This window comes from Nyctereutes procyonoides, unplaced genomic scaffold (assembly GCF_905146905.1).
Source record: "Nyctereutes procyonoides isolate TBG_1078 unplaced genomic scaffold, NYPRO_anot_genome, whole genome shotgun sequence".
In the NCBI taxonomy this organism is placed as follows: Eukaryota; Metazoa; Chordata; class Mammalia; order Carnivora; family Canidae; genus Nyctereutes; species Nyctereutes procyonoides.
The window spans coordinates 57,446,237-57,473,912 of record NW_026575043.1 but is presented as its reverse complement, the minus strand read 5'-3'; the positions used below and the strand labels follow the sequence as shown (position 1 = coordinate 57,473,912).

General features: G+C 41.9%; 2 protein-coding genes across 9 annotated transcripts in view; both read right to left on the bottom strand.

The window, feature by feature from the left end:
- HIP1R (huntingtin interacting protein 1 related) overlaps positions 1 to 5,987 on the bottom strand; it is a 28,203-nt gene extending 22,216 nt beyond the window's left edge. The window contains exon 1 of the mRNA XM_055323375.1: positions 5,790 to 5,987. Within this exon, the coding sequence (XP_055179350.1) occupies positions 5,790 to 5,882 (93 nt within the window). The 5' untranslated portion in view covers positions 5,883 to 5,987. The remainder of the gene's footprint in view (positions 1 to 5,789) is intronic.
- A 1,648-nt stretch (positions 5,988 to 7,635) lies between these two features.
- CCDC62 (coiled-coil domain containing 62) overlaps positions 7,636 to 27,676 on the bottom strand; it is a 41,412-nt gene continuing 21,371 nt past the window's right edge. For 6 of the 8 annotated variants that reach the window (XM_055323047.1, XM_055323055.1, XM_055323054.1 and 3 more), the window contains 5 exons: positions 26,174 to 26,330; positions 22,492 to 22,617; positions 10,495 to 10,582; positions 9,434 to 9,468; positions 9,247 to 9,330 (listed from right to left, as the gene is read on the bottom strand). In XM_055323047.1, the coding sequence (XP_055179022.1) occupies positions 9,280 to 9,330; positions 9,434 to 9,468; positions 10,495 to 10,582; positions 22,492 to 22,617; positions 26,174 to 26,330 (457 nt within the window). In that variant the 3' untranslated portion in view covers positions 9,247 to 9,279. Of the gene's footprint in view, positions 8,017 to 9,246; positions 9,331 to 9,433; positions 9,469 to 10,470; positions 10,583 to 11,599; positions 11,694 to 22,491; positions 22,618 to 26,173; positions 26,331 to 27,676 lie in introns of those variants that run through there. The other 2 variants (XM_055323048.1, XM_055323050.1) reach the window with 2 other exon arrangements.

Genomic DNA, 27,676 nt, shown 5'->3' with positions numbered 1-27,676 from the left:
TCTCCTTCATGGAGACCAAAACTCCTGGAGAAGACGAGAGTGGTCTTTACCTTCCTGTGGCACACCCCAAAGCACCAGACAAGCCATGTAATAAATGGTCCTCACGAACGTGTCATGGAGGCAAGTGTACACCAATGATGGCAACGGGGAAGGATGGACTAGCAGCCTCATCCCGCCTCAGTCTGGACCAACACATCCTCTGACACCCAGAGAGCAGAGGATTCTGGGATTCTGGCAGCCTGGGGAGTCAGGAAGTCAGCTGCCTGCCTGGGCGTCACCAAGTAGAGGGCATCTGGCATCTTGGTGTGAAACAGCAGTGCACACAGTGGAAAGGGTACGGCTCACCACCCAAGACCCACCCCAGCTGACTTGGACTCTGCAAGGCAGCAGCTCACAGGCAGCTTGGTGGGGTGGGGGTGGGGACGCAGCACAGTAGTGTGGTTGTGAGCCTGGTTCTTTCCCTCCTTTGCTGAAAGCCTTGGCTCACCTCTGTTCTCCAGCCATTCAACCAGTCTGCACTGGGTGCTGGGAACCATGCCTACCCATGGTGACCTCATGCCCACGCTCCCCCACCCCCCACCACCCCGACATTGCTGGGACCCAGCTTGGGGAGTTCTGGCTCTCTACCACATGATTTAGGTATCTTCCCAAACTTGAGGCCAGAGGAAAATTTTTTTTTGGTAAACATTTTTTTTTTTAAGATTTTATTTATTCATGAGAGACACACAGAGAGGCAGAGACACAGAAGGAGAAGCAGGCCCCATGCAGGGAGCCCGATGCAGGACTCGATCCTGGGACTCCAGGATCATGCCCTGGGCCCAAGGCAGATCCTCAACCGCTGAGCCACCCAAGCGTCCCTTGGTAAACATTTAATGAGGCCCAGAAAGGGGTTAGTGACTTAGAGTGTTAGAATACCACAGCATTTAAAAGGAATAATGAAGACACAAAGGTGAGCGTGTGTTAAATTTGGCCAGAGGAGACTCCATGGAGGGGGTGATGGGCACATGGGCAGGAAGTCAGGGCAGAAGGACCAACATGTCAAATATGCAAGTGGGAAAGAATACTGCATTATCTGGGACTGAATCTCAGACCCAAATTCAAGTTCCCAAACACATGTTTGTGTCCTGTGGGCTGTCTTCAAGGAGACTCTCAAGAATTCCTGGCTAGGGAACTTAAAAAAACAAAAACAAACAAAACCAATGCCTGGGGCTTATCCAGACCAAATGACTCCTACTAATCTCTAGCACCTTTACACAGATATTTTAAAGACATTCCCCAGGGGATTCTAACACCCTGCTTCTAGAACAGGTAGTAGCTGCCCAAGTGTGGCACCTGAAGTGTGCGAGCCCAAACAGATGTGCTCTCAAACACACAGACAGGTTTTGAAGACTTAGTAGGAAAAGAATGTAAAATACCCCATTCATAATTTTTAGTGATTACATATTGAAATGGCTGTATTTTGGATACATTGGGTTAAATACAATAGACGATTAAGATGAATTACCTTGTAGTGTGGCTACAAGGAAACCTAAAATTACGCTGAGATGTGTATTCTGTTTCTACTGGACAGTGCTGGCAAGTCCTGAATGTCAAAAAACATTACTCTTTACAAGATTTCAATTCCCCGGAGGGTGCTGTGGGGATGGGTCATTGACCTGGAAAACTGGACCTATGAACAGCTTTCTACCTGATGTGTCCTCCCTACTGGAAAAGCCCCAATGCCTTGGTGGTCTTGCCTATCCATTTTTTTTTAAAGATTTTATTTATTTATTCATGAGACACACACACATGGAGAGAGACAGGCAGAGGGAGAAGCAGGCTCCATGCAGGGAGCCCGATGTGGCGCTCGATCCCAGGACTCCAGGATCACGCCCTGAGCCGAAGGCAGACACAACCACTGAGCCACTCAGGTGTGCTGTGCCTATCCATTTAACGCCCACCCACTGGGCTTGGCTTGGGGAGCACGCCAAGTGGCCCCTCTCTGTCCCAACCTGAAAGGAAGCTTTTGCGTTCTATTTCTATTTTGCAAAGGAAACAGAACCAGAGAAGCACAAGCACCCATAGATAAACAAAAAGCTTAGCATTTCCATGACTCCTATCTGCTGAGTCCTCATCCATTATATGCCTCAAAGATGGGTCTCTACTCTAGTGGAAGTTCTGAAATAGTTCTCAAGTGTTAAAGCTTTTCTGGGAGGTGGGGAAGGAAGGGAGAAGGGGGAAGGAAGGGGGAAGGAAAGCTCTCTATTTGCAGAGCGCTGAACCATGTGTTTTGCATTCTGTGTTTATTAGCAGCCTATTACTGCTATAACAAATTGCCACAAACTTAGTGCCTAAAAACAATACAAGTTTTTATCATCTTACAGTTTCAGAGGTCAGACAGGTCTTCTTGAACTAAAATCGAGGTGCCAGCAATGCTGCATTTCTTTCCAGAGGCTCTACAGACAACTCCACTCCTTGCCTTCTCCAGGACGCCCATATTCCTTGGCGAGGGGCCCCTGCTTCCACCTCAAAGCCAGTCACAGCCAGCAGTCCCCCAGCAGACCATCCCTCTGATCTCCTCCCTTGCCCCCCTCCTCCTACATTGCAAAGGCCCTGGGAATACACTGGGCCCACCTGGCAAAGCCAGGATAATCAGCCTATTTTAAGGTCAGCTGGTTAGTATTTTCTTACCAAGTGTGATAAAGTACTCACAGGTTCCAGGAATTAGGATGTGGACATCTTTGAGGGGTAGCCTACCACAGCGTTTCTATATACCTTAAAACAGCTATAGGGGGCGGGTGGAATGAATCTCTATTTTTACAGATGAGGAAATAGATTCAGGAGTTAAGCAACTTGCCCAGGGGCAAAGGCTAATAGCACTCAGGTCCACCTGCCTATAAGTGCGTCACATGATATTCCATCATTTTTCTCTCTCTTTAAGATTTTATTTATAGGACACTTGGGTGGCTCAGTGGTTGAGGCTCAGGGCATGATCCTGGAGTCCATAGATCGAGTCCCGCATCAGTCTCCCCACAGGGAGCCTGCTTCTCTCTCTGCCTCTGTGTGTCTCTCATGAATAAATAAAATCTAAAAAAAAAAAAAAAAGATTTTATTTACTTATTTGACAAAGAGAGTAAGCTCGAGAGCACATGCTCACAAGCAGTGGGAGTGGCAGAGGTAGGGGGAGTGGCAGAGGGAGGAGAAGCAGACTCCCCATCACGGAACTGGAAGTGGGGTTCGAGCCCAGGACCCTGAGATCGTGACCTGAGTTGAAGGTAGATGCTTAACTGACTGAGCCACCTAGGTGCCCTTATATCTTTTTTTTTTTACAGGCTAGTTTCAGGTTCAAAATGCAGATATACTGGATTCTCTAACATTCTGTATTCAGAATGTTACAACAACGAAAAGCCAATACTATTGTGTCATCTCCATTTTGAAAAGGGGTTTTATCACCAAAAGGGCTAAAGTTGTGGTAAAGAATAGACTGACTTTCTGGACACTCTCTCTGGAATTATACACACACACCATGTAACAATCACAAGTACCAGCTACACAAAGGAAGCATGCCTGCTCTTCCTTAACACTCCTGACTGGGGTGGGGAAAGCACCTTTGCAAAATGGGGTATGGTCTGTCAAGAAAACTAATATGGAAGCATTTTTCCTGCTTCTGATCCAGGGGCCCAAGAAGAAAGGCAAGACTGATGACAAATTCTAAGCAAGTCAAAATGCTTCCCTGCAACACAGGGCACTGTGGGCAACATGAAGACAGAAGCAGTATATTCCAAAGGGAAGGTGAATCTATGAACTGGATGTGCTTTTCTGTCCACAAGGAGACTTGTAAGTAGCAACCTCAGCTCTCTGGCTCCTTTCCACCAACAGGGCCTTGCTGGCAGCTCACTAGATATTTCTGGGAGCGAGCTAATTAAATATTAACCATGCACAAAATCTTTATCCTCCATCCCTCAATAAGTCACTCTGAAGACAAGCAAACCTAGATGCTAAACCCAAACTGCCATCTATCCAGGAAAAAAAGGGGGGTCAGCAAAGGGTAAATCCTATGAGATTCACCCATTACACAGTTATTCATTATTAAGTAACCCTCTCAGTCTCTAAGAAAAACCCTAGAAACTAGAAAAACAAACAAACCCATAAAACAAAAAACACCTGCTTGTTTACCAAACCAACCACTAAAATGCGTGGATCTATATCAGAGATTTTTTCTCTTTGACGTTAAAGGAGATTGTCCTTGATTTATAATAACTTAAAGAGTAAGCTCAGTGAAGCTGGCCTTTTAATACCATCTATGTAACAATCAGACCTCTTTATACCTCCTCAAAAGCACGGGGGGGGGGAATAAAAAATCAGTGAATAAACATCCAGATTCTCTCTGCCAATTAAATTTTCTTCTCCATTCTTGCATAAATTCCTGCCACAATTATTTATGTATTACTGACTTTAAGTTAAATACCACATTTGTTTTTTTTTTTTTTTTTGATGGGTTATCCGGGCTGAAAATAGGCCAGATGATGAGGATTCCCCAGGATAAATTAATAATTTTCAGGTAGGCTGGTTCCAGCACTTGGTTTCCATAAAGCCTTGGTGTCCCCAAATCTCATCATCCCTTTCAGTGCTGATCATAAGCACAATGGTCAGAGGGTCCCTCTGAGTTTTCCTTAATCCAAAACGAAAGCTTTTGTAGTAGACTGCACGTAGGTAACTTGATTTGAAAGCAGCCGCGGAAGTCACTGCTGTAGGCAGGGCCAGGTGGGAAGAACTCGGCCCAGCACCCAGAGGTCACCACACCGCTTACCACACCTCCAGACGGGGCAGGAGGGGGCCCTTCCACTTCCTTTATTTCTAAAGTAAAGTCTTTCTGCTCTTTCAGTCTTGGTTGACTTATTTTGGCCAATAAACAAATGCGCTCTCCCCCCCCCCCCCCCCAGGCAGAAGAACACCTCAGTATGTGTAAGATAAAAGGGAACAGAAAACCAGCAGCACAGCGGCGGCGGCGCTGGGCGCTCTCAGCGGGAACACGCGCACCCATGCACCCCCATCGCGGCTGAATTTTGAAAATGACCTTCCCAGGATGGGCGCGCGGGAAGCGCAGGAAGGGAGCCCTCGCAAGTGTCCGTCCGTCCGTCTGTCTGTCAGGCGCCCGCACTTAACGAGGGGGCGTGAACCTACCCTACGTGGGCCGGCGCTCAGGCAAACAAGTCTGGCTACAGACGTGAAACTTCTCGCTCGGCGGGCAAGATACCGCGCGGCCCCGGGAAGCAGCTCGGCGGAGAGGAAACTGGGAGCTGCCTTCAAGGAAATGCTCTGCTCCCCCGAGGAGGGAGCATCTCACACGGCCTGCGAGGAGGAGGCGGGGGCCGTCCGCTGGAGCCGGGGCGGGGGGGGGGGGGCGCAGCTCCGCCAGCTCCGAGAGATCCAGGCGGGCCCCGCCGGAGGCGCGCCTAGGCCCGGGCGCACCTGCCCCCACCTGGTCACCGACGCGCCCCGCCTGCCCCGCGCCTGGGTCTCCCGGCCGCCTCGCCCCCTCCACCCGGGCCGCCCGGCCACCTCGCTCCCCCTCAGCCCCGCACCCCGGCCACCTCGGTCCCCAGCGGCCTCTCTCCGCCCCATCCCCGGCGCGCTTCCGGTTCACCTGCGCGCGGGCGGCCGCGGGGGGGGGCGGCGGGGGGGGCCGGGGCGCAAGGTGGCCCGGGGCGTCCCGAGCCCGGGAGCTGCGGGGGCGCGTGCGAGGGGACCGGGGAGAGGGCGCCCCCCGCCCGCCCGCCCGCCCGCCCGCCCGCGGCCCTGCCGCTCGCCTGGGTCTTGTCGAACTGTTCGCGCTCGGCCTCCAGGCTGTGGCCCGGCCTGCGGCTCAGCACCCGCGCCGGGACGCTCTTGATGCTATTCATCCTGCTGCTGCTGCCGCCGCCGCCACCGCCCGCGGTCCCGGCCCGGCTCCGGCTCCGGCTCCGAGCGTCTGAGCGCGTCACCGCAGCCCGCCCCAGCCTAGGCACCGCGAGGCCGCCTCAGGGCGCCCAGCCGTCCCGCCCTGCCCCGCCCCCGCCCCTGCTCCTGCCCGCGGGGAGCCCGGGCCTCCCCTCGCCCGCCCCGGCCCCGCCCCGGCCCCGCCCCCGCGGGGCGGAGCCCCGGCCGAGGCCCCCAGCCCCTCCACACCTCTGCCCACGTTCTCCTCCCCGGATTCACTAGGTCCTGTCTCCACCAGAGAAGGACCTGGCTAACTGCAGAAAACTTGGCCTTAATGAATCTGACCAATGGAAGCACAACTAGACATTTTTTCCCCTTCTTAATCTTATATTAATGTATGTGTGAAAAGGCATACAAGTAAGCCGTCCCCTTTGTGCATCTCTAACGTTAACAGCAGGGGCCTATCATCGTCGTGGGCTGTGGGATGAATCCTCAGAGGCTGCAGGCCTGGGACAACCTGCAGACAGATCTGAACACAACACGGTGCTGGACCATCAAAGTGCATCGAAAAGATGCCACAGGAGGAGGTCGTGTGAGACTTTACAAAACACTGTTCTTGATTTGCTTTTTAAATTATCCAAGACTGGGGATCCCTGGGTGGCGCAGCGATTTAGCGCCTGCCTTTGGCCCAGGGCGCGATCCTGGAGACCCGGGATCGAGTCCCACGTCGGGCTCCCGGTGCATGGAGCCTGCTTCTCCCTCTGCCTGTGTCTCTGCCTCTCTCTCTGTGTGTGTGTGTGTGACTATCATAAATAAAAAAATAAAAAATAAAAATAAATTATCCAAGACTGAAATAAAAAAAAAGTGTATCTATATACCTCACAGTTCTCCCAAGTGTATGCTATCAAACGGTTAGTTACTACTATCCCGTTTTCCTCTCAGAATGTAGGTATGAGATCACCCAGTACAGGTACTAAGGACTCCCCTTGAAGAGTGAGTGATGCCTACGTAACCCTGAAGGTGGTCTCCCTCTCCAAAACTTCATAGATTAATCTCTGCTTGCCCCAAAACTGACACTGGATGGATACTTGAAAACTGTATTTGACAAGGCTCTCTTCTGACTCCACCAAAAATAAACTAACCATGCTTTATCTAATTCTAATCCCTGAAAAGTGTCTTTACCAGAATAACAATGGCTAATATTTATTGATGGCTTATTATTTGCCAGGAACTGAGCTAAATCCTTCACATGTACTGTTTCATCTTTAATCCCCAGCACCCTGGTCAACAGCTGTGTCCAAATAAAGACCACAGTAAAGGGGCTTGCTGGCTCCAGACCAGCTGTTTCTCAGACTCCTTTTTCCACATGAACAAAAGCAAGTTATCCTGTGACCTTTATATGTAACACAGCATCTTCTTTCAAAACAGGCAACAACTCCTCTAGGTCTAGAACATCTGCCACAGTGACTTCATATCAGCAATCAACTACCTCTCTTTTTAATAACAGTTTATTACTGGGACCCAAGAGTACTTTACTAAAATATCTCTAATGAATTATAATTTATCTGCTTGTATGTAAGCTTTTGAGCTCCTGCAGGGCAAGGAGCACCCCATCTTACTCCATTTTATAATCTCAGTGTCTAGCAGGATGTCTGGTACATTAGCAATGTTCAATAAATGTGTGTGAAATGCAGGGTTGAAAGAGTAAAGAACCCCCCATAGCAGGGATACTTGGGTGGCTTAGTGGTTGAGTGTCTGCCTTCGGCTCAGGGCGTGATTCCAGGGTCCTGGGATGGAGTCCCGGATCAGACTCCCTGCAGGGAGCCTGCTTCTCCCTCTGCCTATATCTCTGCCTCTGTCTCTCATGAATTAAAAAAATAATAATAACCCCCCATAATTTGGTTCACTTCAACATATGGCTTAGTTTTTTAAGATAAGCAGCCTAGGACACAATGTTTCCCCCTCTGAATTTGCTGGGGTTCATCTCTGGTAATGCTGTTAGGCAAGAGACCTGGTTCTAGTACTGGTTCCATCACTGGTTGGCTGAGATTCTCCATGTCATCAAAATCAGGGCGCCATTTTGGTGTACTTCCAGAACGGTTTCATGCTTCCCACAGGCTATTAGAAAGGCAAAGAATTTGGGTTATGAATGCCTCATTTTAAGGAAAACCCAAGAAAGATGAATAGCAGCGTTTATATCATTAGGCTTACTGAAATGATGGGGCTGCAGTCCCCACACTGCCTCACTGGTACATGTGTGTATGGTCTGGTCCCAACCTCCCTGTCCAGCTTCATCTTGTGCCATCCTAGTCCATCAGGTCTGAAAATGCATCATGCTCCTTTCCACCTCAGGGCCTTTGCGCCTGCTGTTACCATTGTCAGGAATGCTCTTCCTCTTCCTGTTTCCTGGGTTAGCATCTATTTATTTTTCAGCTTCCCTGAAGCCTCCGCCCTTGACCTATGCCCTTGATGTATGTTGTCACAGTAGCTCCAAGCTTTATTTCAGAGCACTTACCAGTTTTTCATGATCTATTTGTGATTATTTAATTAAGGTCTGTCTCCACTGTAAACAAGGATTCAGTCTGCTTTGCTTACTGTTGTGTCTCCGATGGCCAGCAAGCAGTACTTACTGTGTGTTCAAATTATTTTGAGGTTTTTTTTGTGGTTAGATGTCCTAAGTGTGTATTTGGCTGAGAACCCAGAAATCATCTTTGATAGGACTGATTAATGTGCCCTCCTCATTTGATAAACTCCTCTCAAAGATCACTACCTACCTTGTCTGCTGTGGTCCCGATTAATTCATCTGGTTTCCTAGTTTGAACCAACCTTACCCCACTGAGCCTCTCAATACCATGCTTTCCTACTACAGCTTTTTAGGTAAAACTGTTTGTTGTTAATGTTTACATATTATCTTGACTTAGAATTTCTTTCTTTGGGGGTATTTCTCTTTAGAAAACCTGTTCACAAATTCTAAAAGTACCCTTACAACACCAGTCTCTTTTGATGGCTGAGATCATTTCTGGCAGGCGAATTACAGCACCATTTAGCTGCCTCCTAAGATGGAAGAGTATGGAAGAGTATTGATAACAAAATATAAATGCTTAGTTTTTATCTCGCAACTCTTTTAAACAGACCGAGGCTGACTCTCCCTACCAGAAACTGCTCACATATTTAATAACTTAGGCTGAGAGAGATAAATTGGTATTAATATAAAGATTTCCCATTTTTTAGTTGTATGTGCTACAATTCACAACATGATAGAGTAAGATAGATACTGCAGATACTATAATCCTATGAGCTCAAATATATTTAGCCACAAAATAACTTTTGACTTTCTTCATCCTTTAGTTCCCTGAAATTTTCCTACTTATTAGCATCTCATCAGTGTTCTCCTTCTCTCTTCACTGGGCAAGCTGACAGGTAGCCACGAACCTAGCATAAAGAGAAGGGAGAAATTTTCATATTTTGTTTCTCAGCTGGAAATCAGCCTCTCCAGGGATATTTTAGGCTTCCAACAGTTCAGAATCAACTGTACCTTTTTCAGACTTCCTCTGCACAAACCAGCCATGCCTGAGGGAGAAAGCAAGCATTTATAAAGAACACAGCCAAACCTCACCCAATTTCTCTTTTCAGCACCCTAATTAAAAAGGCTAAATGGGGTGGCTCCTCCACTCTCATGAAAATCATCTCTGAAGTAGCACTGAAACCTTTCAACAAAGGGGCATTTATACAGCACAATAGAACCTTGATATCTGCAATGCTTAAAAAAAATACATTCCCATTCCCAAGGAAATTAACTTGCCAGGTTCAGTTTCAAGCAACTAACCTTCCTTTTTTTTTTACTCCTTTATGATAAAAAGAAATCCAAGAAAATTATTTTTCTTTATTATTAAAAATATTTTTTATTGACTGAAGCTGATCAATTTTCTTAGAAGGGACAGAAATGCACATAGTATATTCTTTTAAAAAATTAAATTACAAGTTAAAAGGGAAGTGTTTTAGTCTTTAATGATAAAAAAAAATGCATACAAAACTTGCAAGTTTTTGTTTGTGTAAGTAGATGGGACCTATTACAGACCCAGACGAGATGGGGCTCTGTTCAGCTTTGGGACAGAAGGACCTCAACTGTCAGTAACAGAGGAGATACTTTCCAGTTAAAAATATTTTGTATCCTATCATTTTATGTCTTTTTTACATAGCAAAGTCCAGAGCTAAAGCCACAAAAGAAGAGAATACCACTTCTCATATATTTGCAGGTGACTCTAATAGGCTGTTAGTTATAATTTAAAGCACAGGTTTTTTTAAAAAATCATAGTTAAAATAGCATTTTGTATACAGGGGTTCTCTATTTGATGTCCACATTTTTAAAGAGCTCTCTAGTACTTAACTGTAGTCTACATCTTTACAGAGAAGTCCTTTTCTCTCTAAGCATAATTCCAAGTTTGTATATAGATAAATACACAGTAAGGTCTAATTTCTTACACATAAAAAATATATCTTCAACATGAAAATGGTCAACTTGAAAACAAACAAAATATAGATGCTGAAAAATTAACTTTCAGTTTCTGCTTCCCTTGGGTATTAAATGTTGCTTACAAAGGATTACAATCCCCTTCTTGTTTTCAAGGTTAGGTATTAGGTATTGATGTCCGCTTCCTGCCTTCCGAAGATGAGAAATTGGCTTCTGCAAGAAGGAAAGAAACACAGAGTTAATAAAAATCGAGTGGAGAGCATTGGGTACTGTACTCTAAGTTCCAGTCTCTAAAAAATTAACTATACGTCTTGATTTTTATCTTCCTAAGGTCACGCAAAATACCATAAATCTGAAAATTTCTCAGCAGAGAAAGAACAAGGGAGAGGAAGAGGGCTACCTACACTCACTGCTTTCACAGAGTTCTTGACGTGCTCTCTTTTACCATGAAAGCATCTGAAATGAGTATACTTTTTAACTTACCAAACTGGATTCTGAAGAAACTTTGTATTTGAAATGCAGGTTTGATAGAAGGAAACACAAATCAAGAAAATACTTACTACATCAATGAATCTTTTTTTTTTAAGATTTTATTTTTAAGTAATGTCCACACCCCACATACGGCTCGAACTTACAACCCTGAGATCAAGAGTCACATGTTCCGTGAACTGAACCAGCCAGGCACCCCACTCAATGAACCTTTTTATAAAACCTGAAACCCCAGAAAAGACTTCTTTCCAAAAAGACATCCAAATGAAATGCTGATTTTTTTTTTCTTTAAGAAAGAGGCAGCAGGGAAGGGCAGAGGGAGAGGAACAGAGAATCTTAAGCAGGCTCCATGCCTAGCATGGAGCCTGATGCCAGGCTCAATCTCATGACCCTGAGATCATGACCTAAGCCAAAATCAAGAGTTGGATGCTTAACCAACTGACCTACCCAGGTGCTCCTAAAATGTTAATGTTAATTTAGATTCTGACTTTGAAAACTGTCTGTATTCATTTCCTTGTGTTTAAAATTCTAGGTATTGAGAACAAAACTATTTGATCTTCATTTCTCATACAAACAATTGACTTTTACTGATTAAATTTAGAAGGTATGTATAAATAGGTCAAACAAGAGAAAGGATTATAGGTCAAACAAATGCATGGCCTTGACTCTATTATCAATGTTCCCAAGTTACTTATTAAATATCAAATGAGCTTTAAGAGGAGATAAACAAAGGTGACTTACCTATGACCACAATGAATAGTGAAGTTGACTTTTGTTTTCTTCAATTACTAATAAAAGTATTTTTTTGAGCGGACTCTTCTGAGACTTCTAAATTCTACAAAACAACTTCAAAATTAGTACCCAGGAGAGAAAAACTGGACAATACTTAAGACAATACACAAATATAGGGGCGCCTGGGTGGCTCAGTTGGTTAAGTATCTGCTTTCGGTTCAGGTCATGATCCCAGAGTCCTGGGATTGAGCTCCCTGCTAAGTGGGGAGTCTGCTTGTCCCTCTCCCCCTGCCCCTCCACTCCCTACTCGTTCTAATAAATAAAATCTAAAAAAAAAAAAAAAAAAACCAAAAAACAAACACACACAAATACAGCAGAAATGCCCTTAAAATACCTTACAGAATTAATGAAATATAATGAAGTAATTTCATACAACTAACATCCTTCCAGCAAAGAGGTACTGATTTCCTATTCATGTGTGCAGCCCTTTTCCTGTCTCTAACTGCCTAGTAGGAAGGCTTTGTTTGCTTTACAATGTGTGTTATTCCTTAAACAATGGCAATCAACTAATGCCCAAATAGAACTGGCTCTTTATCACAGCCTTAACATGGACTGTGTTGAGCCCTTAATGAGACAGTGGTCCTCAATAAGAGTGAACAACTCTTAAGTGCCACTGTTAAATTATAAGTAGTTACTGAGGACTTGGTTAGCATTGTCAGGTGTTTGGGGAGATATTTTTAAAAAGAAGAAGAAAAAAAAAAGGACAGAGGAGTATGATACCTGGAAAGACACTGGTAGACTCAGGTGGTAAACTCTAGCTTGCAGGATAAGCCACCTCCTCAGCATCTTCCTCCTCCCTTTGGGACCTACATTTGAGCTAGTGAGGGTTATTCTCTGGGCTTTCATTCATGCTGCTTCCTCTCTGCTCAAGCAGCCTTCTCATGAATTTTATAATCTGATGTATTTTATTAATTTAAAAACATGATTCTAATGGGAGAAGATAGTTGTGAAAGACCTAGAGGATAAAGGGCTAGTATCCAGAATCTATAAAGAACTCATCAAAACTGACACCCCAAAAATAATCCACTTAAGATATGGGCAGAACACATGAACAGACATTTCTCCGAAGATGATATCCAGATGGCTAACAGACACATGTAAAAATGCTCAGCATCACTCATCAGCAGGGAAATACAAACCAAAACCACAATGAGATACCACCTCACCCCCTGCTAAAATGGTTAAAATTAACTCAGGAAACAACAGGTGTTGGTGAGGATGTAGAGAAAGGAGAACACTTTTGTACTGTTGGTGGGAATGCAAACTGGTGTAGCCACTCTGGAAAACAGTATGGAGGTTCCTCAAAAAGTGAAAAATAGAGCTACCCTATGACCCACCAATTGTACTACTAGGTATTTATGCAAAGGATACAAAAATGCTGATTCAGGGCAGCCCAGGTGGCTCAGCGGTTTAGCACTGCCTTCAGCCCAGGGTGTGGTCCTGGAGATCGAGTTCCACGTTGGGCTCCCTGCCTGGAGTCTGCTTCTCCCTCTGCCTGTGTCTCTGCCTCTCTCTCTCTCTCTGCGTCTCTCATGAATAAATAAATAAAATCTTAAAAAAAATGCTGATTCAAAGGGGTACATCTACCCCGATGTTTATAGCAACAATATCCATAATAGCTAAACTATGGAAAAAGCCTGGGTGTCCATCCACAGATGTATAAAGATGTGGTATATATACACAATGGAATATTACTCAGCCATCAAAAAGAATGAAATCTTGCCATTTGCAACAACGTGGATGGAGCTAGAGGGCATTATGCTAAGTGAAATAAGTTAGAGAAAGACAAATACCATATGATTTCACTCCTATGTGGAATTTAAGAAACAAAACTGATGAACATAGAGGAAGGGGAGGAAAAATAAAATAAGATAAAAACAGAGAGGAAGGCAAACCATAAGAGGTTGTTTTTTTTTTTTAATTTTTATTTACTTATGATAGTCACAGAGAGAGAGATAGAGGCAGAGACACAGGCAGAGGGAGAAGCAGGCTCCATGCACCGGGAGCCCGACGTGGGATTCGATCCCGGGTCTCCAGGATCGCGCCCTAGGCCAAAGGCAGGCGCCAAACCGCTGCGCCACCCAGGGATCCCAAGAGGTTGTTAACTATAGAGCACAAACTGAGGGTTGCTGGAGGGGAGGAGGGTGGGATTAGGATGTGCTAAATGGGTGACGGGTATTAAGGAGGGCACCTGTTGGGATGAGCACTGGGTGTTGCATGTAAGTGAAGAATCACTCAATTCCACTCCTGAAACCAATACTATACATACATTAACTTGAACTTAAAAAAAAAATAAAGAATACATATCAAAACGAAGATTATTCAAAGAGGATCTGTAGGCTTTACCAGCCTGCCACAAAAAAAGGTTAAGAATCCTGGTGGACAACACTAACAGTCTCAAACTAGCGATGAGGATGTACAGTCCCATGTACTTGTCAAACAGTCCAAATTCAGATTCCAGGTGAATCCCTCCCCATTCCCACCCCTCAAGTAAGTAGAAAGCCTGCTGCAGGGTAAGGTGATATGGTCAGCTGTGCTGCATTTTACTCTTTCCTTTTTTCTCTCTTTTTTAAATTATTGGGGCTATTTTTTTAATAGTTAAAACACTGACATTAAATAGTATATATTCTTATTCCCACCCCCTTTTTGTATATGTGATCAATACCATAGGAACCTTTCAGCATCTTGCTTCTATTCACTTAATAACATATCCCAGAAGTATTTCCACTCTAAGACTTTCCTCATTATGTTTTATGGCTAAGTAATATTCCACCCGGTGGACATACCATTGCTACTCCCTCAGTTTCTTCTTGCTGGACACTTGGATTGTTTCCAAATTTTTGCTATTTTGAAGCAGCGCTGCAACAAAAAACTTGTACATGTTCCACTTTATACACATGTGGATGTACTCATAGGAGAGATTCCCAGAGCAACACTACTGTATCAAAGGATCAGTTCTGCAATTTTTAGGAAACAGTGCCAAGTTCCCTGCCAGAAAGTTTGAATCACTCTGTGCTCCCCCAACGAAGTCTAAGTGTGCATTTCAGAAAAAGGCTTTGAAATAAGACCCTTGTTCTCAGCACCAGATGGCAAAAATGGTGAAACAGGCCACGCAGAACTTTATCCCGCTTACTTGTTTTTTTCTCTAACTAGCTATACCCCATTCACAGGACCAGAGGGAGGGAGTCATTAAGTATGTTGCCAAGTAGATTTCTGTTGTTGTTTTTTTAAAGATTTTTTTTTTTTTATTAGAGAGAGAGCCAGAGCACACAAGCAGGGGGAGACGCCGAAGGAGAGGGAGAAGCAGACTCGCCACTGAGCAGGGAGCCTGACGCCCAGGATCCCAAGACCCCAGGATCATGATCTGAGCTGAAGGCAGACAGATGCTTAATGGACGGAGCCAGCCAGGTGCCCCTAGATTTCTGTTAATTGAATTGTTTTTGCAACATTTCCAGAATTAATTAATAATCTTCTGGAAAATTTATTACATCCGAAGCCAGTATTATTTTCCAAATAATTCCAAATGATTATCTAGTTCCAGCTGTGGCACATTAAGTACGAGATTTAATCACTTTTCCTTACCCATGAGATGTAAGGTTGAGATTACGTACCTATTCTGGGTCTTTCTAGCTCAAAAATTCTCTGAAACCAAGTTTTTGCCAACTTCAAGAGCTTTAGCATTTTTTCAGTCTATACCTGAGGTTACTGTTTTGTCTTTATCCTGTTTTTTTTTTTCCTATCAGGTCTATTCCAGGTATTTACTGAATCTCTGTAGCAGGTACTGCATGTGCTACAACCAGGAATGCCAAGATGAGTAAGGGGGGGTTACTGAAGATGCCCATGGAGGACAGGAAGAAACGCACGCAGTCTGCTATCATGCATGTAGTCTGCTTACATGCTCACAGACACACATAGCTGTGCCATGAGGACAGAAGTGAAGGAGCTATTGATTCTATCTTAGATAGGAACTTAACATACAATCCTACAGAAGAGATTAAGAGCCTGAGGCCATGAGAATGAGTAGGGGTCTATCAGGTAGATCATACTCAAAGATAGTTTTGCTATTTTTTTTAAAGATTTTATTTATTTATTCATGAGTGACACACAGAGAGAGTCAGAGACACAGGCAGAGGGAGAAGAAGGCTCCATGCAGGGAGCCCAATGTGGGACTCGATCCGGGGTCTCCAGGATCACACCCCAGGCTGCAGGCAGCACTAAACCGCTGCGCCACCAGGGCTCCCCGATAGTTCTGCTATTAACACTTGTTTTGAGAATGTGAATTTGTTCGGACACAGCAGACATATTAGGGAGCAATTTGGGCATAATGTGGTTTGTGTTTACTTATGTACAACTTTGTCCATGAGAAACACTAGCTAAGCTGTACCAGCTGGACTGAGCCATGGCATGTAGGAATACATACGCATGTGCCCCTCAAACATCTGCTGGCCCCTGCAGCTTCCCAGGTGTGTTATAAGCCACACCTAACCACATCTTCTGCTATGCTTTCCCATCCGATTACCTTCCTGCTACTTCCTAGTGGATCACAAACTGTCACCTACCTCCCTGACACCCAATTCTACATGCAAACTTCAAGTCTTTTTCAAGATGAAGTGCTATATTTATTGCAGTAGTTAGGTATTTCTTAACCACTTAACAGGTATAAAAACTCTGACCATTTTGATTACATTCCTACCCTTAAAAAAAGAAAAATGTATCACAGACAAAGTGTTTGAATGTTATGTTCCTAATCTCATTTTTCCTGTAAGCTGTGTATTTCTATTGTCTGGACATTTTGCACTGTGCAGCCATTTTTAGGAATCCATAAGTTGTATTACAGATGAAGTAATATGGTTATCAAAATATTAAACAGGTTATGATATAATAATATACATTGTTTTTAAGTTTTATTCAAATAATCTCTATACCCCACGAGGGGTTCAAACTCACTGCCCCATGATCAAGGCTGCAAACTCCACTGACTAATCCAACCAGGTGCCCCTTACACTTTTTTTTTTAAACACTTTTTTAAATTTTATTTATTTATTTGAGAGAGAGCAAGAATATGAAGGGGGGAGGGGGCAGAGGGAGAGGAAGAAGCAGACTCCCCACTGAGCAGGGAGGGCAAAGCAAAACGGGACTCAATCCCAGGACCCTAGGATTATGACCTGAGCTGAGGGCAGTCAGATGCTTAACCAATGAGCCACCCAGGTGCCTTTGTACTCTTCATTATTAAAGCATTAAATAATAAGACCTAGCAGCAAGTCTACTATTTTGTAATTTTGAGGTAGTGCTAAGTTATAAAGGATATTTCAAGATATGTGCAATAACTATAATGTGATATGAAACCATCTGTAATCTCTATTAGGAACAAAGTCATGGGTGTTACATACTATTATGGCTTGTTTCCTATATTCATAATTAAAGGAAGTGGTAAATTTCAATTAGAGATTAGATTGAAATAAGCTTATGTGTGATTTCTATTACTATCAAAATTTATGGATCCCTTGAATTCTATTCAGCAAAGTCTGATTAAAAATCTCTGCCCAAGAATGCCCGGGTGGCTCAGGGGTTGAGCGTCTGCCTTTGGCACAGGTCATGATCCCAGGGTCCTGGGACTTGAGTACCACATCAGGTTCCCCACAGGGAGCCTGCTTCTCTCTCTGCCTATGTCTCTGCCTCTCTCTGTGTGTCTTTCATGAATAAATAAAATCTTAAAAAAAAAAAATCTCTGCCCAACAAATCCACAGAGAAAAAACAGTAGATTAATAGTCACCGGGAGCTAGGGAGAGGGAATGGCAAGTGACTGCTAATAGGTACAGAGGTTTCTTTTGGAATGATGAAAATGTTCTAAAATTGGATTGTTGTGATGGTTGCACAACTCTGTAAATATACTAAAACCACTGGATTGTGCATTTCACATGGAAGAACATTCACATGGTGTGTATATTATATCTCAATAAAGCTGTTTACAAAAAAACATTATGAACACTTAAAAACACTTTCTGCTCCAAAGTAAATAAATTACTTCACTAATGCTTCAAAGAGTTTGTTGAGGGGAAAAAAAAAAAAAACTTCCCAGAAAACACCACACAGTGCATCAGGGTTTCCACTTTGAAAAGCTTATATGGCATACATGGTATATAAACTATTAAAAATCACTATTTCTGGAGCCCATTATTCTTGAAGGTAATCTTTGAAACCACCTATTGAAGCTCATGGCATTGAGCGTGCTGATTCTAAAATGGTTAATGTTCTTGGGACACCTGGCTGCTTCAGTCAGTAGAGTGTGTGACTCTTGATCTCTGGAGTTGTGAGTTTGAGCCCCAAGTTGAGTGCAGAGATTACTTAAAAATAAAATCTTTTATTTTTTTTTAAGATTTTATTTATTAATCACACACACACACACACACACACACACACACACACACACACAGGCAGAGACACAGCAGAGGGAGAAGCAGGCTCCATGCAGGGAGCCTGACGTGGGACTTGATCCCGGGTCTCCAGGATCACACCCTGGGCTGAAGGTGGCACTAAACCGCTGAGCCACCCGGGCTGCCCAAAAATAAAATCCTTTAAAAAGGGGCACCTGGGTGGCTCAGGCTCATCTGGGTAAATGTCTGCCTTTGGCTCAGGTCACAATCTGGGGTCCTGGGATCAAGCCCCACATTGGACTTCCTGCTCAATGGGGAGTCTGCTTCTCCCTCTCCCTCTGCCTGATGCTCCCCTTGTTTGCTCTCTTTTGCTCTGTCAAATAATAAATTAAAAAAAATTTTAAATCTTTTTAAAAATAATAGTAAAATAAGTGGTTAATGTTCTGGTTTCAAATCATCTGTGTCTGATGGAAACAGCTTCATGGAACTCTGAATCTAATAAAATACCAATATGATGGAGAGCTAAGCAAGCAATGCCACCAGAAAGCATTTCATTGAATAAGGCAAGGATGTTCACTCTCACTTTGCTATTCAGCATTGACATGGAGGTCTTAGCTAGAGCAATTAGGTAAGAACTTTTTCTTATAACTTAACATAACCTAAAGATTAGAAAGATTAGTTTCCTATAATATAACCTAAAGATTAGAAAATCTTTATTCACAAATAACATGATTGTCTATGTAGAAAATCCTCAGAATCTACAGAAAACCTACCAGAATAGGTGAATTTAGTTAAGAACAATTTACAAAAGTCAACTCTAGTTCTTTATACCATCAGCAGATAATTAGTGATAAATAATAAGTACCATGTATAATAGCATCAATAAACAAAGTAACAGGAATACATTTAACAAAAGATGTGCAAGACCCCTATAAAAACTACAAAATATAGTTAAGAGAAATGAAAGAAGACCTAAATAAATGGAGATATACTCTTTTCAAAACGTCAATTTTCCCCAAAGTGATCTATAAATTCAATGAAATCACATTATCAGAATGTATTTTTGTAAAAAAAAAAAAAAATGACAAGTTGACTCTAAAACTGCCATGGACCTGCAAAAAATCTAGGATAGAAAAAGCAATTTTGCAAAAAAAAAAAAAGAAGAAGAAGAAAAAAAAAGTAGAGCATGTATACTACTTGATTTCAAGACTTTCTATAGTCACATAATCAATAGTGTGGTATAAGAACAACCAGATCAATAGAACTGATCGGAGTCCAAAAATAGACCCTTGAATACACAGTAAACTGATTTTCAACAAAGTTGCCAAAAGTAATTTAACGAGAAAGGACAGTCTTTTCACAAATGGTGCTGGAACTAGATATCTATGTGAGGAAAAATGAACCTGATCCTTATTTCATACCATCTGCAAATATTAAATTGAAATAAACCATAGACCTAAAGAGGACTTTAAAACTTTCAGGAGGAGAAAATATTCACACCCTTGGGGTAAATTTCACAGGATACAAAAAGCATGATTTGAAAAAAATTGATAAACTAGACTTCATCACAATTTTACATTTCTGCTCTTCAAAAGACACTTTAGAAAATAACAAGGCAAACCACAAACTGGGAGAAAATAGTCGCAATATATCTGACAAAAGACAAAAGCTGTGTGTGCAGACTATATTAAGAACTCTTACAATTCAGTAACAGAGGGAACAATTCAAATTTAAAATAGGCAGAAGTCTTGAACAGACACTTCACTAGAGAAGATATGTGAAGAGCCAATAAGCACATGAAAAGATGCCAATCATTATGTTATCAGGAAAATACAAGTTAAGCAGCAACCAGAAGCCACTTCACATTTACTAGGATGACTCTTATCAAGCTGACTGACAAAACCAAGTGCTGGTGAAGACACATAGCACCTGCAACTACCATACACTGCTGGCAGGGATACAAAGGGTGTGAACCACCTTTAAACACTGTATGGTGGTTTATTAAAAAGTTAAATATATAAAAACATATGTTAATTAAAAAAGGCTTATATAAAAATGTTCATAGCAGCTTTATTCATAAGCCCAAACTGGAAACAACCCAAATGCTCTATCAACAGGTAAAAAGATAAACTGTGGTCTACTCATACGACGGAATACTAATCAGCAATGAAAAGAAGTGAAGTACCAACACATACATTGTCATGGATGAATCTCAATTCTATTGAAAGAAGCTAGACAAAGTGTACATACTATATGACTGCATTTATATTAAGTTCTAGAATAGGCAAAACTATTCTCTCATGATAAAAATCAGATCGGTAGTTCCCTGGGGTGGGTATAAGATGGGGCGGGGGTTCACTCCAAAGAACATGAAGGAATTTTCTGAGGTGATGGAAATATTCTGTATCTTGACTGGGGTATTGGTTACACGAGTGTATATACATTTATTTAAACTTACTGAACTAGTGATCTGTACTAGTTTTCTTCTTTTTTAAGATTTTATTTATTTACTCATGAGAGACACAGAGAGAGGCAGAGACACAGGCAGAGGGAGAAGGAGACTCCATGCAGGGAGCCTGATGTGGGATCCGACCCCAGGTCTCCAGGATCAGGCCCTGGGCCACCCAGGCATCCCTGTACTAGTTTTCATTAAAGAATAAGTACATAGGCATTAAAGTCTACAGACAAAGTTGATTTTAAAAGAAGTATTTCAGAGTTCTTATAGATCTTTTTTAATTTAGTTCTTTAGTCAGGGATACAAAAGAGTTTAGTTTGATGGCTTTCAAATATCTTTATGCACATAGCATGCCCAAGCAATGCACCTGAACTCTTAAATATAAAGCATCAGCTCTAAGCTCTTACTCTGCAGATTGGGAAAATGGAGCCCAAGTATCCTGATTTCAAGTTCAATATTGTTTTCACTATTTATGTTAAGGCTCTAAAATCCACAAAGCAACTTATGTTAGTGCTATTGAAATGTTACTGTGCTCAGAAAAAGCAATTAAAATTAACAATGAGAACACTCCCTGAAGAAATGATAGATTTAAAACAATTATTCTGCAATTCCTAATGAAATATCAGATCTAAGTAATAATAATCAAAGAATATTAAAATCATTAAGTGAAAAAAAAAATAAAATCATTAAGTGAACTTTACAATATAAGAACTCAGGCTGACAAACTCTTGAATTTCTGATCAAGCTTTACTTCCACAAATGGCACAACCAGATATTTGGGTCCTCCTAATATGATGGAATAGGCAGCAGAAAGCATCACCAGTGAAGTAGTGATGCCAAAGCAAACAAAACCCCCAAATGATCCCAAGTCTCATCAAGTCACTAGATCTAAATACCAGTTCCTAGGAATCATGGATGGTAGAGGAATGTGTTAAATTAACAGTGAAGACATGTAGGAAGATCCAGAATATGGGAAATTCTATAGGACACATGACCCAATGTTTCGTCCACAAATAAATGACATTAAAAATGAAGAAGAAGAAAGAGGAGGAAGTAAGAAGGAAGATGGGGAAGGACAGGTCAGTAATAAACTTTATTTTTTTTTTCAAGTTTATATTTTTTTTACTAATCTCTATACCCAACATGGGGATCAAACTCATAACCCTAAGATCAAGAGTTACATGTTCTTCCAACTGAGCCAGCCGGGTATCCCTTAAGAGAGAATTTATTTTTTTTTAATTTTAAGATTTTATTTACGTATTTGAGAGAGAGAGAGAGAGAGAGAGCACGTGCACACATGCACATGAGTGGGGGATGGGGAGAGAGGGAGAGGAACAAGCAGATTCCCTGCTGAGGAGGGAGCCTGACACAAGGCTTGATCCCAGGACCCTGAAATCATGACCTGATCCGAAGGTAGATGCTTAATCCAATGAGCCACCTAGGTGCCCCATTAAAGGATACATCTCTGGACGCCTGGGTGCTCAGTGGTTGAGCATCTGCCTTCAGCTCAGGGAGTGATCCTGGGCCCTGGGATTGAGTCCCACATCAGGCTCCCTGCGAGGAGCCTGCTTTTACCTCTGTGTATGTCTCTGCTTCTCTCCCTGTGTCTCTCATGAAAAAATAAAATCTTTAAAAAAATTTTTTTAAATAAAATGCTAATAAGAAAAGTATGGATAGGGGCAAGATAAAAACAGCAGAAAGCTGAAGGTCAGTAATTGTAATATTCTACTTCTGTATTTAAAATTTTCTATAGTAAAATGTATATTTTTTATATCCCCAAGAATTTATATTCATATGCCCAGGCAATTAGAAAGAGGAAGTCTGGGTACAGTGACATTTGAGTGTGATTTTCCCCTCATCTTTAAAAACCAGTGTGCTACCTCTCTGCCTCAGAGACATAAAGGATCTTTCCTTCTAATAGAAAGGGATGGTCAACCAGTGATACTTGGAAATGAGTACTCAGTGGAATATTCAGATACACAGATAGGGTCAAAAGAAAAGTAACCACATACATTTCTGGCACTGCTCCTGAGACTCTCAGAACTGATGGGGAGCAGAGTACTCAGCTCCAGGTCTGTCACCATCTGGCGAGACTCTGCCAGCAAACGCTGAAGCTTGCTTGTGGGCGAAAAGTCATCCTGGGAAGACAGCACAATGTAAGCAAGAGATCAGGAAGCATTTTTAAATGTTTATAGTTACAAGTACAATGTTATAAACACAAATATTAACAACCCATTAATATTTCTCTGACTTTAGGTATTTACATATCAAAATAGGACATTAAAAACTAGAATAACCAAATTCCATTTATTTCTTAGACCCTATTTAGCAAGGGGCACCTGGGTGGCTCAATTGGTTGAGCATCCAACTCTTGTTTTTGTTTTAAGATTTTATTTACTTATTCATGAGAGAGAGAGAGAGAGAGAGAGAGAGAGAGGGAGGCAGGGACATAGGCAGAATGAGAAGCAGGCTTCATGCAGGGAGCCCGGGATTTGATCCCGGCACTCCAGGATCACGCCCCAGATCAGGCTCTGCACTCAACATGGAGCCTGCTTCAGATACTTTCTCCTTTTTTTCTGCCCCTTCCACTTGTGCTCTAATAAATAAATCTTTAAAAAAAAAAAAAAAAAAGGACCTACTTGGCTAAATAATTTGACTTTAACAGAACTTACAACTAATTAACATTCATGTGATAAAAATCACATGATAGGTAAGCTAGGGTGCCTGGCTGCCTCAGTAGGTAGAGCATGTGACTCTTGATCTTGGGGTTGTGAATTCGAGCCCCATACTGGATTTGGAGATTAAAGATAAAATCTTAAAAAAAAAAAAAAAAAAAAGGTCGCCTGGGTGTCTGCCTTCTGCTCAGGTCATGATCCCAGCATCCTGGGATCGAGTCTTGCATCGGGCTCCTTGTTCAGTAGGGAGACTGCTTCTCCCTCTCCCTCTTCCACTCCCCCTTGCGGTCTCTGTCAAATAAATAAATAAAATCTTTAAAAAGTATCTAGACTAATTTTTTCATTAAGGAAAATTAATTCTAGGGGCACCTGGATGGCTCAGGCAGTTAAACATCTGACTTTTGATCTCCACTCAGGTTTTGATCTCAGGGTTGTGAGTTCAAGCTCTGCATTGGACTCCACACTGGTAGTGGAGCCTGCTTAAAAAAAATAATAATAATTCTAATTTTCCAGGAACAAAGATGATCCCTACTGACCTAGAAGATATCTGTGTGCACATGCACAGACACACACTAAATATATATGTATATATGACAATGTAAGCATGCAATGTCATATTTTGCCTCTGAAAAATAGGTACAAACATTGAAAAAGGGTAACTAATATCTGAAATGATACTCACAATGAATAGGGATCCTATTCATCAAACCTATGCTCCTTTGGAATTCCTGCCCACGAGTTTCTCCTCCCATTCCCAGGCAATACTCATCTGTTTTGTCACTAGAGGCTAGTTTGCATTTTCTAGAGTTTTATATAAACACGTTCAAAATTTTGTCTATCTGCCATCTTTCATTCAGCATCGTTATCTTGAGATTTACCCATGTTAGGTATTCATAAGTGATTTACTCCTTTTTTATTCCTGAGGAGTACTCCATTGCATGGATACACCACAGTTTGTCTACCAATTGATGTGTATTTGGATTGTTTCCAGTTTTCCAGCTAATACAAATAAAGCTGTTTAAATATTCACGTGCAAGTTTCTGTATGACATGTCTCCATTTCTCTAGGAGAATAGTTGGAATACGGTAGGTGTATATATCACTCTTTAAGAAACTACCAAAGTGTTTTCCCAAGTGAATTTTTCCACCACCAGAGAATGAAAAGTCCCTGTTGCTCCAGATTCGAGTCAGCACTTGGTACAGTCAATTTTTAACAAAGAGAACACTCATCAGGTACCCATTAGAGGCCAGGCCCAGCAGTATCACATTTAGACCAAGCAACTGTAATGTTATTATTGTATATTTGCACATAAGAAATCAAGGCTCAAAGAAAGTAAATGACTTTACTCAGGTCATTGAGCAAAGACAAAGCAAGACAAGGATTTGAACTCGGAACTGTTTCAAACCCCATTGTCTTCCCCCAAAGAACACCCAAAGTAAGTTCATCTGAACTTATTTCCTCTGTGAAAGAGCTGCAATAAAGATCCTGTTTATGGTGAACACACTGACTGGCTCATTCATGATAGTAACAATGTACTAACAACCCCACTGACCGTAGGAGGGGTGTGAGCAAACTGGTTTATTCAATCAATGGACTACACATCAACAATCAAAATGAAGGGACTAAGTCTTCAAGTATCAAATATCACAAAATATTCAGAGTTGGGAAAAAATCACATTGTAAAAGGACAGAGATAGTAATTTGACCACCTATGTATATTTTATTTAAGATTTATTTATTTGAGAGCATGCATTTCTGTGTGTGAGAGCAGGGCAAAGGGCAGAAGGAAAGAATCTCAAGCAGTCTCCCCACTGAGTGCAGAGCTCCATCCCATGACCCTGAGGTCACCCTGCGCTGAAATCAAGAGTGGGATGCTTAACCAATTGAGCCGCCCAGGCGCCCCCATTTATGTACATTTTAGGCACAAAACAACACTATGTAGTGCTTAAATATATGCTTTTTATATAGTAAAAGTACAAGAACAAGCATGAATGCAACATCAGAATAATTATTAGTTGGAGACGGTGGGGAGAACAGTGCTTGGGACTACCACTTTCTCTGTAACATTTCTTAAACAAGAAAAATAAAGCAAATATGGCAAAATATAAACATGTTAGATTTGAATGTAGGTGAACATTGCTTATTATAGCCTTCATTTTTTATGTTTAAAATATGTGTTAAATAAAATAAAAATAAAAATAAAATAAAATAAAATAAAATAAAATAAAATAAAATAAAATAAATATATTTACAAATCACCTAGAAGACTGAGGGACATTTTGCCTAGAGTCAATCCATAGGATAATATTTTAAGGAAACAGGACGGCAGCCCAGTGCCTCAGCAGTTTAGCACCGCCTTCAGCCCAAGGCGTGATCCTGGAGACCCGGGATGGAGACCCGGGATCGAGTCCCACGTCGGGCTCCCTGCATGGAGCCTGCTTCTCCCTCTGCCTGTGTCTCTGCCTCTCTCTCTCTCTCTCTGTCTCTCATGAATAAATAAATAAAATCTTAAAAATAAAAAAGAAACAGAAGGAAACTCTGACTTTGGTTAAATGGTATCAAAATACCGTAATTAAAAAAAACAAAAACAAAAAACCAACTGAAGAATGACCAAAATTAAGCACACTAAAAGCAGTTACAGAAGAATTAAAAGTATGTTGGGGAAAAGTCTTGCTTGAATAAGCTGGGTATTTCTCCCATCCAAGTACTAACCAGGCGCAACCCTGCTTAGCTTCCAAGATCAGACGAGATCGGGCACGTTCAGGGTGGTTATGGCTGTAGACAAGCTGGGTATTTCTTTCTTTTTTTTTTCTTTTTAAAGATGTATTTATTCATGAGAGACAGACAGAGAGAGAGAGAGAGAGAGAGAGAGAGGCAGAGACACAGGCAGAGGGAGAGTCAGGCTCCCCCGCAGGGATCCCGATTTGGATTCCAGAACCACACCCTAAGCCGAAGGCAGATGCTCAACCCCTGAGCCACCCAGTGTCCCAAGCTGGGTATTTATAAGCAAAATACAAACCTTCTCACTGGACAATGGTGTCTCTTTGTTGAATAACAAAATCTTAGATGAGTTCTTTGCATCAGAAGAGGGCTCTGTCTCTATTAATTTCTCATCCTCTCTTGTGACAGATTTTGAAGACCCCAAACAGTGGGAATGCTGGATGGCAATTAGCTCACTATAAATAATAAAAGAAACAGAAACAGACATCTTAAAAGGGTATCAAGCATATATCACCAACATTCTTATACTTAAAAGTATCTCAACAGGACAAAAAAAAAAAGCTGTTTTTCTTTTTAACGAAGAAGCTCCAGTTTGAGTAGAACATTATAGATTTGAGTAGAATATTATAAATTGATGCATACCCTTTGCAGTATTAAATCAGAATTATCAGTTAAAGGGTTAACAACAGAATAGAGAATTTCCCTCCCCCTTCCAAAAACAAGAAAACAAAAAAGAAGGTTCAAGAGACAGGATCATCCAAAAGGGAGGACACAGGATAAACTTGTGAAAATTTTTGAGTTTTTGTTTTGTGAAGCTGGTTTTTGCTAATGGTTTTTGAAAGTCCTTTTGTGAAAGTAGAACAGCACTGTGTGGCTGTTAATTCTTCTATAGATCCTCAGAACAGACACATATAGCCAAGCTTCTGGGTAAATTATTAAAGTGTGGGCTCAAAGTGGAGGGAATCACAAAAGCTGTTCTGGAACAGACCAGAGGCACTGGAGCCTCTTCCTCCCATGTTCCCTATATTTGAAAGCTGCCATGGCTTCTCCCTCTACAGCTAAACCCTTATTTATCAAATGGAAGGGTGGTACAAGTGTGAGCATTTTAGTTTGATAATAGAACAGGTACACATTCAGTTCTTATTATCTAAGGAAATATAGGAAAACATAATTATCTTTTCTATTTAATCACGTATTTGTCATGTGATGTCTCGGCATGTGCCTCTGCTGGCAGGCACTGGTCGTTTCGATTATTTCAAGCTGCTGAGGTCAAAAGGGTCTTGAAGCAAAACTCCAAATTTAATTTGAATTTTTTCATATGATTTTTAAATGACTCAGGCTTCTCAAAGGGCCAAAGAAAAATCCAAATAATGAAAATACCAAAAAGAAATTTTATTTTTTTTTTAAAGATTTTATTCATTCATTCATGAAAGACACAGAGAGGCAGAAACACAGGCAGAGGGAGGAGGAGCAGGCTCCATGCTAAGAGGGAGGAGGAGCAGGCTCCATGCTAGGAGCCTGATGTGGGACTTGATCCTGGGAATCTGGGATCATGCCCTGAGCCAAAGACAGACACTCAACCATGGAGCCACCCAGGCGTCCCCAGAAAGAAATTTTAATCACAAAGTCCTATGAAAGTCAGTGTGATGATTAAAACAAGGTTCTCAATATAGCAACTTTGTCCTTTCTGTAATTTACAATTGAAGAGCTTGGTTTTATTTAAAAATAGCAGACATTATTATAGCACCCCTCAACCACGAGATTCGGCAATTCTAACAAGATGAGCCTGACTAATGCAGTA